This window comes from Haliaeetus leucocephalus, unplaced genomic scaffold, assembly GCF_000737465.1.
Source record: "Haliaeetus leucocephalus isolate CR32 unplaced genomic scaffold, Haliaeetus_leucocephalus-4.0 Scaffold598, whole genome shotgun sequence".
Taxonomy (NCBI): Eukaryota; Metazoa; Chordata; class Aves; order Accipitriformes; family Accipitridae; genus Haliaeetus; species Haliaeetus leucocephalus.
The window spans coordinates 109,277-122,150 of record NW_010973034.1 but is presented as its reverse complement, the minus strand read 5'-3'; the positions used below and the strand labels follow the sequence as shown (position 1 = coordinate 122,150).

At 40.6% G+C, this 12,874-nt stretch overlaps 1 protein-coding gene across 7 annotated transcripts in view; it reads right to left on the bottom strand.

Moving 5' to 3' along the window:
* Window positions 1-12,874, bottom strand: part of TTC37 (tetratricopeptide repeat domain 37) — a 52,079-nt gene that overhangs the window by 21,177 nt on the left and 18,028 nt on the right. For all 7 annotated transcript variants that reach the window (XM_010578021.1, XM_010578020.1, XM_010578026.1 and 4 more), the window contains 12 exons: window positions 12,101-12,280; window positions 11,153-11,277; window positions 10,449-10,702; window positions 6,219-6,321; window positions 5,249-5,425; window positions 4,145-4,289; window positions 3,899-3,977; window positions 3,718-3,779; window positions 3,537-3,593; window positions 2,350-2,418; window positions 1,314-1,388; window positions 555-696 (listed from right to left, as the gene is read on the bottom strand). In XM_010578021.1, coding sequence (XP_010576323.1) covers window positions 555-696; window positions 1,314-1,388; window positions 2,350-2,418; window positions 3,537-3,593; window positions 3,718-3,779; window positions 3,899-3,977; window positions 4,145-4,289; window positions 5,249-5,425; window positions 6,219-6,321; window positions 10,449-10,702; window positions 11,153-11,277; window positions 12,101-12,280 — 1,468 coding nt within the window. The remainder of the gene's footprint in view (window positions 1-554; window positions 697-1,313; window positions 1,389-2,349; window positions 2,419-3,536; window positions 3,594-3,717; window positions 3,780-3,898; window positions 3,978-4,144; window positions 4,290-5,248; window positions 5,426-6,218; window positions 6,322-10,448; window positions 10,703-11,152; window positions 11,278-12,100; window positions 12,281-12,874) is intronic.

Sequence of the window (12,874 nt, the reverse complement as noted above, 5' to 3'; positions counted from 1 at the left end):
CAGATTAATGAAAATCCACATTTGTTCTATCTACCTTCCCAGCTAGACATACACAAGACTACCCCAACAGGGAGGCCACACTGGCTCGGAGCCATGCCCAAGAACACGGTCCGTCTCCTACTGAAGGTTAACACAATCATATGCTTGAGGTGATGGAGTTACGCAGCATCCAGCAGCAGGCTTCTGCCAAACATCACAGCACAGGGGCAGAGGAACTAGCATCTATCTGCACCTATGCATACAGACTCACCCAAAGGAAGTCTGATAGCAAACACCTGATGACAAGCATGACAAAGCTCTGCTCCTTATTTTGATCAGTCTTTGAAACAAAATCTGATGGAACGAGTAGGCAGGCAGAACTCGCATCTATTTCATCTTTGTGTGATAACAAAAATCAGTGGCCCACTTACCCTGTTTTGGTTACTTACTTTACAGTTCAAAAGCCTCTTCCCAACCTGGACAGATCACTCTGCCAGAAGTAGTACAGGTGTCACCGTTCACTCTGAATGCATCTATTAGGCTTGACAGGTTAGTGAGGCATTTAAATTACCTACCTGTATATTTGTTCAAGACCACCTGGGCTGCTGGAATAGCATTCATTTGAACAATGTTGTACAGATATAGTTCAGTGTTTCTGTTGCTTTTATCCTGCAGCGTTGAACATACCCAGTGGGCATAGCCTTTTGCTCCCTCAGTCTCAAGAAACAAACAAAAAACCCCAAAACAGGAGTCATTAAACCTGCTCAAGCAACAGTAAAATACAGATTATAGTAACAATTCTGTGTTTTAAGGCAGAGTCATGGCTAAAAATCTGCATCAGTGTTAAGCAGGAGAAGAAAACACCAAACTGAATTAGTCCACACAGTTTTAACTTGTCCTTTGGGCAAAGAGAATTCTTACAGTAGCATATCACCTCCTGCACTGAAGGGATGAGATATGAAAAAGCTATAAAAGAGTGTAAAGTCCTCCACTTTCTTAGAACTCAGGGTACTGGCAATATCCTTGCTGTCTCCTGGAATAGTTATAATTTATGCCTTTGATCTCTGTCCAGTTCTGTGGAACATCAAGACATTCATGACTTACAGAGCTGATTTCTTGGACCACTGGGACTAAAGCACTTAATAAAATAGCTACCTGCTATTCAGTGCCAGCACAGGCCAGGAACAACAACATGGAATTCAGACAATCTCATCTGGAACATGACCATAACTATTTCATCATTCAAGACATGCCTATATTTTAAAAAATTACATCACCTAAGTAGAGAGATGAGATATGCAGAAACTTCATGATGATACAAATGTTATACTTACATGCATACTGAGTTCAGTTGTGTGCCTGAAGAGATCCATAGTATCATAGCTGCCTACTGCCTCTGCAATAAGAGCCTACAGAGAAGCAAGGGTTGCTGTGGTCAGGTACTTTAAAAATTATGACATTGACATAAACTCAGCACATGTTACTTCAGGTACATCTTAGGCATTTAACATGAAGACACATTCTTTTCTTCATACTCTCCCAGAAACATTGGTTTTAAGAATAAAATGAACACAATTAAAAGGAGCGCAAGCAGTTTCCACTGTATCAGTACTTGAAACTTAAGGTCTGCTGCTGCTACTTTACATTCTTAGGACAAAGATTTTGTGGGTATTAGCACAACTTATAACATCATCTGATAGGAGTTGAATCTCGACATGTGATGGTGTTAGTTCTTCCCTAGAATCCAGTTTCAATTAGATACTATTAGCAGGTCAGCAGCATGGAATTACGATGTGTACCTACAGCGATCATAGAAGTATTCCTACTATTCACGGATGGCCTAAATACCAGCGGGAGCATATCCAACCCTCAGTGGCAAGGGGAGGAAGGGACTTCCCAGGAATTAAGAACTGCTTTTGTTGCAGGTACCTTAGAGATTAACTCTTTCTAACAGTGGCGTTAGAAGCGGGGGCTGAGAAGAGAGTTAAGCAGTGCCATATAATGAGCTAAAGGTACAGCTGAAGCTGAAATAACTAGCACCTTATGAAGATGGTGCTTTGTTGACAATCCTCAATAAAAAGCTTCAGAGCACAAACACTGATTGTCTTTTCAATAGCTAGTTTCTTACAGAACTCATAATATCATCCAAAAAAACATACAAAGGTATTTGATGAATGTAGCTTCCATTATATTACCACTATGGAAATGAAGAGTCCCATCCACCTTCAGGACAAGTAGAAGCTCGCTTTACTTAAAACATTTAATTTTTAGGACCATGCTTAAGTGCCAATTATTAGGATGGAGTCCAAGTCCTCTCTTTGACTAACAACTGGTTTTGGTGCACAGTATTACGATTTTTCGTCATCTTACCTGCCCAATCCAACACAGTAAGTAAGAAGGCTCCAGAGACTGGGCTACCTTGAAGGCTTCATGAGCTTGCTGTAGAATCAAAGACAGAAGTGCTATTGTACTGTCTGGCATAGTAACAGAGCACTTTTGAGTATACACAGGTGTTGACATGCGGTAGTATTGGAAGAGATTTCATGGACAAAATCAGGCCACTACTAAAAACACCTCCTGTGCCATGGAGAACAATCCATTGCCCAGAGAAATAAACCAGTTTAGTCTTATTTAAAAAAAAAAAAAGAGAAATAAAAAATATCTTTACAAGATCAAAGTTCCCATCCCTTCCAAATATATTTCCTTCTTGAAACAGTTCAGCAGCTAGATTACCCCTTAGAACAACTATTACTTTAAAATCTGACTCTTGGATGATCCAGTTTTGGAAATTTGCTTTTCCTTCATGCAAAAAGTTAAAAAAACACATTTTCAAAATGGTAAAACTGATCACCACCCACACATTATCTTTTCCCGATGTATTGCTTATGTTTAGAGTTCCTCCCCAAAGTGGCATAAAGTGAACAAAGTCTTAGCATTAGTAGTCTCAGCAGTAAGCAGTCTGCAGTACCCAAGCTATTTTTATTAAAAATAATTCTGACAATCACATTTCCAATTAAACAAAATTTCTGTAATTCTGACCAGCAAATAGGATAGGATTTAGTTTTACTTGCATGAGAACTCTGGACTTCACTTAAGATGTACTCTAATTTTTCTCCAGAGAAACTCTGAAGGTTACACAGAATTACAATAAATCACACGATATGCTGATGAGCAGAAAGTAGCTACTTATGGGAAACTCAAACTCAAAGCTTAGTTTGTGACTTACAATTAAAATACTTCTTGGTCAAACCTGGTGTGCATTGGTTTGATTAACTACTTCTCAGTCCTTCCAAATACTTTTCATTCTATCCCGTTGGTTGGAAAGCAACCTCACCAATCCCGAAGAAGTTCACTTATCTTCTCCAGAACAAATATTTAATTCATTGGTGTGCCTTAAGTAAGGCACAGGTGCCAATTTTATTTCATTCAAAGAAACTACATTTCTTGAATCTGAGAGGGGCATTCTTCACTGTTTGCCCACACTCCTGTCCCCATACATTCCCTTAAAAAAAGAAATGGAAAGGGAAACAGTATCTGAGGATGGGAAAGAATGTTACCTCAATGTTTCCAGTTGCCAGATACAAAACCCCCAAGTTGGACCAGGCAACAACATTCTAGACAGAAAAAAAAAAAGTTAAAACCAATGTATTATTACTATATTCAAAAATAACACTGCATCAGGGGAAAAAAGTTTTAAATGCCCACTTGAAACAGATGGCAGCTGCCTACAGCACTTACGATTTGCTCAGCTTGAACAGATTTGATGAACGAATGTTGAGCAAGAGCATAATTCCCAATAGCTGGCGGGGGGGAAACAAAAAAAGGAGAGCTAGATCTAACTGAATTTCATAAACACCATTAGTCAAGTTGCCTTCTAATTTAAGATATTATGGAGCTAGGGGTTTCACTGAAGACTTACCACTACAGGAAGCAACTACACCAAGTGCATTCCAATAAAGATGATTTTTGCTGTCAAGCCTCACAGCTTTTTTGAGACACTGGAAGAAAATCAAATGTGGATTATATCACTAGAAAAGCAAAAATTAAGACTTTATGCACTTACTTATTCAGAGATGTAGATTTTATTGAGGATAGAAAGAGTATGCAGACAAGCACCAACACCAATTTAAATTTTGAAGAATGTAACAGGAAAACCAGGCAATACCTGTAAAGACTTCTCTAGCAGTTCACTGATTTCATTCATGTCAGTGCCCACCGCTGTGAGGTGCTCTGCTTGTCGATAATAATTTATTCCAAGATCACACCATATGCTAGGCAAAGCCATCAGTTGTAAAGCTCTGCTGTAACACCTACAGAAACATGAATCACAGAAGCATTAATCCAAGCCTCTCTACATGAAGAGCAGAAAGATGAAAAAACATTCAAAAGAGTGCTTAAAAACCTAAACAAAGCAAACATGCATAAATACAAACAAAACCAGACAAGAATAGAAAGCAAACAACAACTAACTGATTTTCATTCAGACAGTTATCTTCACAGAATCTGTCCTGGTCTAAAGGCAGTCTGTAGTGCCCACCACTTGTGAAGCCATAGATGTGCATTAAATCAAAGCTGTGTCAGTTGCAATATGCATGCTTTTACTTAAAAAAAACATCAGTCATTTTTACAGTTAATCAGACCTCCCCTAGGAAGTATTTGACTTCACCTATTGTGGTTGAGATTTACTAAGCAGCTGCATTTCTTGCCTTACACATCCAACTGCACAAAGCTCAGAGGGAGTCACAAAAGAGGCTACAGAAATACTACAAATATTTTCTACCATCATGAGCTTCCAGGGCCAGAAACAAGGAACTCCCTCTTCCAATGTACTCTAGACCCGACACCTAGGGCAAGATTTGATGACATTTTTATAAGGAAGAAGTACAGACAGAAAGCGTAAAGTATTATCTTGGACTTTAGTAGTCCTGGGAGAATTAGCAATCACTGCAACCACTCCATTTAGAGGTGCAATTTGTTGAATGACAAGCAGGATGTAGCCATGCTCTGGAGACAGAAACAAGGAGAAGAGCAGGTGCTAGATGAAGTGTTCACAGCCACTCTGGCAATTCAGGAAACATACCCTGAAATGAGTAGTGCAATTTGGAAGAAGCATGAGACTTTATTTACCACCTCATTTATCTTTGCTCAATATGCAGGTGTCGACAGATCAGCGTGTCCTTCATTTTCTAGAAATTAAATAGTCTAGAATACTTAAAACTCTATAGAGTCTCAAGCTGCATAGAAACTCTTGATAACAAAAAATTATTACCTTCCTCCCAGTCTGAGCAGCTCGCTTTTCTTCAGCATCTGTTTGCCTGCATTTTTACCCAGAAGGGATCCTAGAACTTGAACATTCACTTTGGTTGGTGAAATAACATGCACGCTAGTACAGGTATCTCCGAGCAGTTTCCACAGGCAAGATACATCAGGACGATGCTTTGTTGCCCTGTAATTAATGATATAGAAAACACACACAACACCCATTCAGACACTTCAATATCCTTTTCTGAAAGAGAGTTTGCTACTTCGAAGTGGCACAAAACTTCAAATTTAATTAATCAATATGCTGTTTGATTTTTTAAATTCAGTTTTCTTCCTATTCAAGCTATAGGTCTAAAGGTCAAAAATAACCAAAAAAAGAGAAACTACAAAATGCCAATGTATCCTAACTTTGTTGGGACTAAGAGTCAGTTCTGAAAACTGGCCATTACCTATCAACATGTCAACTGACTACACCCACTCTTGCATTTCAGAGCACTATCATATTATATTGACAGGACTCATCTGCAGAAATCTGATGGACCTTCTCCTATAACAGCAGCTATCCCAAGATTTAATTTAGGACAGTAAAGCATTTTGCATGAAATGCAAAACAAAAAGATTGAGGGACGGAAGTAACAATTTGCTCTCATCCACCATTTTTGGTAGAAGTCCCCTCCTCCCAGCCCCATATATACGGGAGAACTGCTGGAGGAAACTGTGTGTCATTTCACACTTGCGTTACAATCAAATGACTGTATCTTTAAACAGAAAAAACAAAACTCCATAATTACCATTCATTTAAGCAGCGTAAGTCCAGAATGTATTATACAAACCATTTCAATAAGCACATTCTTACTCCTAGATTAGAAGCCTGGTCCATTTGATTTAGTTTAACTGAAAATGCTGAAACACTTATTCTTCTGCCTGTCAACCCACAATCCCAGTGGAAATTAAATAAATGAATATTTAGTACTAACCTTGTAAAAAATTCAAGAGCCTGCTCTATGAAATCCACAGCCTTCCTATCAAGATAGTTATCAAGGGCTGATCTTGCCAGCATGAGATAGCACTCACCAAGTCCTGAAAATAAGAGAAAATATCCTCTATGAAAAGAGATGATTTTATGATATGCTTGATAAAGGAGGAGGGGTGGAAGGGTGGAAGCCTGCTCAGTGTTCTGCTTGATATAAAGATTTATGCCCTGCACAGGTTACACCAAAAGCAAAAGACCCACAGTGCTCATAACAGAGACTTTGCTTTTAACCTACCCTGTCAAGTGTGAACAGCAGAATAATTTGAATATTAAAATAAACCTGATTAATTATAAAACCCATAGCACTTAAGCTTTGGGTTTGTCCTCAAATATTAAGTAAAGCCCTCATGAGAAATCTGCTTGGCATTGGTAAGTCTTTGACAAATACACCAACTTTCAGTTCATACGAGTGAAAAATTGTTGCCAAAACACAAAAAGAAGAATGAATGTCAAGGTAGGCGAAAGGGGAAGTCTTTGAAGAGGACTTGAAGAATTTACTTCACATGGTGTATTTGATCTGGCTGAGATGTAGTTAATTTTCCCCACAGCAGCCCTCATAGTGCTGTACTCTGTATTGGTAGCTAGAAAGGCGTTGGTAACACACCAGCGTTTTGGCTGCTGCTGAGCAGTGCTTGCACAGCATCAAGGCTGTCTCTCCAACATTCCGCCCTCATTCAGGAGGCTGGGAGTGGGCAAGATCTCGTGAGGGGACAGAGCCAGGACAGCCGACCCAAGCTGACCAAAGGGATATTCCATACCATATGATGTCTGCTCAGCAATAAAAGCTAAGAGAAAGGAGCAGGGGGAGGGGGCATTTGTTATTAGGACATTTGTCTTCTGGAGCAACTGCTAAGCATACTGAAGCCCTACTTCCCAGGAAGTGGCTAGACATCGCCTGCTGACGGGAAGCAGAGAATAAATCTTTTGTTTTCCTCTGCTTCCACACACAGCCTTTGCTTTTGCTTTATTAAACTGCATTTATCTTAACCCACAAGATTTTTCCATTTTATTCTCTCCTCTGCCCCCATCCTGCTGAGAAATGGAGTGATAGAGAGGCTTGGTGGGCACTTGGCATCCAGCCAAGGTCAACCCACCACATAGGGAAATAAATCCAACTGTTAAAAAGGAACTGCATCTAATGCCACCACTTCTAGCATTTTGGAAACAAGATAACTGCTTGGTTTACACTCTTGCTGGCACCAGCACTGACTCTGTCTGGCAGTAAGTCACTGGCTATGAGTACCACTCATTCTCAGCATTATTTTCACAGTTCTGAAGCTGCTTCCCTCATGCTATCGTACCCTGTACCTTTACCAAACTACTAATCCCAGCAGTCATGTTTTGCAAGCATCTTTATCTTGTCCCCCCTAGGTATTTCTGTCCCAAGATCATGAGCTTCTCAGATGTCAAGAAGCTCTGTAATCTAAAAACAAAATTGATTTTATTCCCCAAAGTTACACATTAAAAGATATGCTGGAGCAGAGGCAGAATAAACATACCACTTAGTAACACAAAAATAAAATACATCAAAAAGATGCATTCAAGTAACATCACTATAGTCATTCTCTCACCTACTAGGAGACTATGCTTCCAACAACTCAATTCAGAAACTGTCTAAACTGATCAGAACAGTACCAAAAGAACACTGATGCATGTTTCAGAGAGTTTTAAGAACAGCCACAAAAGATAGCATACCAGACAAAATATTAAACAGTCTCTAAGAAGGTGAAGACTGTTTTAAGACTTGAAGTAGGATCTGGAGCTAATAAATCAGAGATTAGGATGAGAGGGATTATGAGAGAAAATTTAGGAGATTTAAGAAAAGAATAAGTATAGAGGCAACTATAGCGGGGGAGAAACCTTGATACTGTGTGCTTATGTCCTTTCTAAGCATTTTATTCCAGGTAACGCTGTCAACTGTCACCTGTGTCACAGACACTAAAAAAGCCATACGCACATGCACACTTCTATACAATACCTTTGCAAACTGCTGCTGCAGTCAGCTTCTTCCCCTACAACTAGTAAAACTGCCCATCCACAACACTCTCCAACTCCATCATGGAGCTTTTGCCATGTCACTTCAGCCTGGCAATCTCCAAGTGACAAAATTATACAGGAGGAGGTAGACGGACAACCACCCTGTGGCCCTTTCAGATGAAAACCTTACTGTTGCAGTAGTAACCCAACACTTCTTAGCCTTACAAGAATCAGCTTACATTCACCCCCAAATCAAAAGGCCTTACACACAACAGAACACCTGTAACTTAAAAATTCATACCAGTACCAAGCAGCAAACAGCATCTATTTCAGATGGATGTATGGGGTCAGAATGACTGAAGACTAAGTGGCAGGAAGAATGTGAACCAAACAGTTATTCATTGGCTATCAAAAGTTTATATCCTCCAAATATTATATATCTTGATGTATTGGGTTTGTGTGGCAAGGTTTTGGTAGCGGGGGGGGTTACAGGGGTGGCTTCTGTGAGAAGCTGCTGGAAGCTTCCCCCACATCCGACAGAGCCAATGCCAGGCAGCTCCAAGACGGACCTGGGGCTGACCAAGGCCAAGCCCATCAGCAATAGTGGTATTTAAGAAGGAAAAAAAGTTGCAGGGCACACAGAAAAGGCAGCCAGAGAGAGGAGTGAGAACATGTAAGAGAAACAACTCTGCAGACACCAAGGTCAGTGAAGAAGGGGGGGAGGAGATGCTCCAGGCACCAGAGCAGAGATTCCCTTGCAGCCCGTGGGGAAGACCATGGTGAAGCAGGCTGTCCCCCTGCAGCCCAGGGAGGTCCACAGTGGAGCATATCTCCACCTGCAGTCTGGAGAGGACCCCACGCTGGAGCAGGGGGATGTACCCGAAGGAGGCTGTGACCCTGTGGGAAGTCCGTGCTGGAGCAGGCTCCTGGCAGGACCTGTGGATCTGTGGAGAGAGGAGCCCATGGAGCAGGTTTTCTGGCAGGACTTGTGACCCCGCAGGGGACCCACGCTGGAGCAGTCTGTGCCTGAAGGACTGCACACCATGGAAGGGACCCATGCTGGAGCAGTTCGTGAAGAACTGCAGCCCGTGGGAAGGACCCACATTGGAGAAGTTCGTGGAGGACTGTCTCCTGTGGGAGGGACCCCACACTGGAGCAGGGGAAGAGTGTGATGAGTCCTGCCCCTGAAGAGGATGAAGCGGCAGAGGTAATGTGTGATGAACTGACCATAAACCCCATTCCCTGTCCCCCCGTGCTGCTGGGGTGGGTAGGTACAGAATCCAGGAGTGAAGTTGTGCCCAGAAAGAAGGGAGGGGCGAAGGGAAGGTGTTTTGAGATTTGGGTTTATTTCTCATTACCCTGCTCTGGCTGACTGGTAATAAATTGAGTTAATTTTCCCCAAGTGGAGTCTGTTTTGCCTGTGATGGTAATTGGTGAGTGATCTGTCCACCCTTATCTTGACCCATAAGCCCTTTTGTTATATTTTCTCTCCCCTGTCCAGCTGAGGAGCGGGGAGTGATAGAACGGCTTTTGTGGGCACCTGGCATGCAGCCAGGGTCAACCCACCACACTTGAGAATCACAGTTCTCTCACCAGAACTGAGTTCCAGTTCCCCCCTTTCTCTCTGGTCCCAGCTACACACTGAAGACCTCTACCTATTGCCACCTCTAATACTTGTGAGACCTCTTGAGATATGTTACTGCTATTTTTCATCACTTGAAGAAGCTCAGAGGGGTCTGAATCACCAGAGCTAACACAAGAAGTGAGGAAGGCATGGGCAGGAGCAGCAGAAAATTAGTATAGCCCACCTCTTTGAAATGGCAGCCTGACTTCATTGCCTGTTGAGCCAGTTTGACTGCTTAGGTGAAACTGCAGCACCATTAGCTGGCTTCCTCTACCTATCTTCAGTTCTTCCACCCATTTGGCCTGGTAGCTACACAGGAACAATTACCTTTCCTACTTACTTGAAAGAGAAGTAATCACTCCCATGCATCATGATTCAAGAGCTCTTTAGATATTTGCATGCTACTACACACTAGCTTTCATGCAGGCGATCACAGTGCTCTATATACCCCAAATCCAACCCTATCTTTCCATGCAGGCAAACCTCAATACACCAAGAACCTCTCCACAAGACTTAAGCACTACAGTGTGTAGAGGGAGAAAGAGTTAATACTTTCAAATTCAGATATACTACCTTTCAGTGCAGGCACATAATCTTCTGTCTTCTTTAAGATTTGTTGATAGGTAGCTATAGCATTTTCATATTTGCCTAGAATCTGCTCAACTGCTGCAGCTCTGTAAATGCTGTACATGAGCTCTGGGTTCAGCTCACTTGCTTTCCTGAAGGATTTTAGAGCTGTTGAATAGCTACCTCTGCTCAAGTAAGCCTCCCCTAGAGACTCCCAGCAGTTGGAATCCTTTGGATCAGCCCTGAGAGCTGCCTGCAAACTGAAGATAGCAAGATATAAATTTATTTAAACAAAAGATGATACAAGTTAACATAAATTATTTTCTTGCATTGTATATTCTCAGGACAGAAACACAAAATTATACAGAACTTTTAAACACAGCATAGTAGTGTCTTCATCTTCAGAGCACATTAAACAAGCTTAGACATTGTACCTAATCTTGGCTCATTATTCAGTGCTATACTGTGCTGTCTATGACAAGCCTGTCACCAGGCTTGTTAGTACAGAACACTGCTGTGCTGAAAAGACTACATTGTGCTAATTCTGGAACTGAAGATAGACACAGCTTGCTCAGACCCATTTCCCATTGTTTAGTACAAGGCTTCCTATAATCAGCTAACTTAACTTCCAAAACTTGTAAGATCAAAGACCATTTTATTGCAATTTATAGAAAATTACTTAAACGTAAACTAGCGAACAGTTCTCTTACTCAGCCACTGCTTGTGACGGCTGACCAGTTCTCAGGTAGTAAAGTCCACGATGAAGCCAGGCCCATTTTGCTGTGCCAGGACTCGCTTTTTCAGTTGCCTCATTCAGGATTGACAGAGCAGTGTCCTAACAAAGCACCAAAAATGCCAGGTTAGTAAACATATGTATGTGCAAAGAACCAAGTTCTTGTTAAAGAAGAATACTGCTAATCCAGAAAACCATTAAACTGTCTAATCTGTTAATTACTGTAATGAAGAAACGTTACAGGGGCTTTTTAAAGCTGGCAGGCTGAGTGGCAGATTAGAGAAGGAAATTATCACATCTAAAAACATGATTATTTTTTATGTACCCGTCTCTGCAAATAGACAGTAGCTTCCTGCAGTTTTGTAGATATTAATTTTAACTTTTTTTTTTTAAACTAGAGAAGGATACAAGTATTTGCAGCAAGTCAGATACTTAGACTGACTTTCCATATGTTCAAATGGAATCTGTCAAAGTATGGGTGACTTTCTTGCTCTGTAATATCGTAGGCTAACAACTTTCTGTACAATGCTATAAGAATTGTTTTTTAAATGTTCTGATGACTTTGTGTGCTTTTCCTGAAAGCAGCAAGGTGGGGGGTGGAGAAAACATGTGGCACAAGTTAAATATGAAAAGAGAACTAACTTTCTCTTCATGTTCCCTACTGAAAAAATCCTTCATCTAAATCACGTATGTGATGACTACAATGTTATGCTTGGTTCACCCACCCTTCTCCCCACATAGATTTAATTTGGAATTGAAAAATAAAATTGAAGGAGGTCCAACTAAGAAAGCTGCTAAGCAATGACAGAACATCTGTTTTCAGATCTTATTCTCAAATACAGAGGAAACCTGAAGTGATTGCTCAAAGAGCAAGATTAACAGAAAAACAAAATAGCAGTAATCCAAAGCATTGAATATAGAATACCATGTCTCCAAGTTGCACACTTAAGTCTACAGCTGCTGTTCCAGATTCTTTATCAGTTCCATCCAGTTCAAAAGCCTTTTTATAGCAACCACGAGCTCTACTTTTGTCTCCAGCAATGTCTCTGTAGTAGTTACCTAAATAACAAAAGACACTTCCCAAGTAGCTGTCCAGTTTTGCAGCCTATAAGGAAATATGAACACAATATAAGACAGCATTCTGAAGGATTATACTGATGGACAGGTCCAGTGATAATTACTTGTTCAATCTCTGCTTATCAACTTATTTAAGCTCCTTCTGTGACAAATCTGAGTAGTCAAACTTTATTTTAAGATTTCAGAGATTACCCGAGCTTTAAATATTTGCAGAATCTGCTACAAACCTCATGACACACAGCATTTTGTATATGAATTACTAATTAGCTAGTTGTGCTAGGAGAAAACAATTCCTTACTACATCTCATCATTTTCATATTCTACTATGTTTCAACCATTATGCTCATATTCTTGCCATATTACATCACAATTAACTTCAGGCTTTTCTAATGTTTAAGTTCCTTTTTAGACACACTTGGCAGATTTCTTTATACTTAAGAAACCCACAGACCCCAAGCAGCAGAAAACAACTTTGACAATAATAAAAAAAAGCTTACATAGAACCAAAAGTATTGTTCACTTCAACTACATTCTCCAGTATATTCTGCTGTTATTGAAGTGCAAACAGTAGGCACTGATTTGAGTTGCCAAAACCTATCATGAAGTTATATGGCAAGTTTAG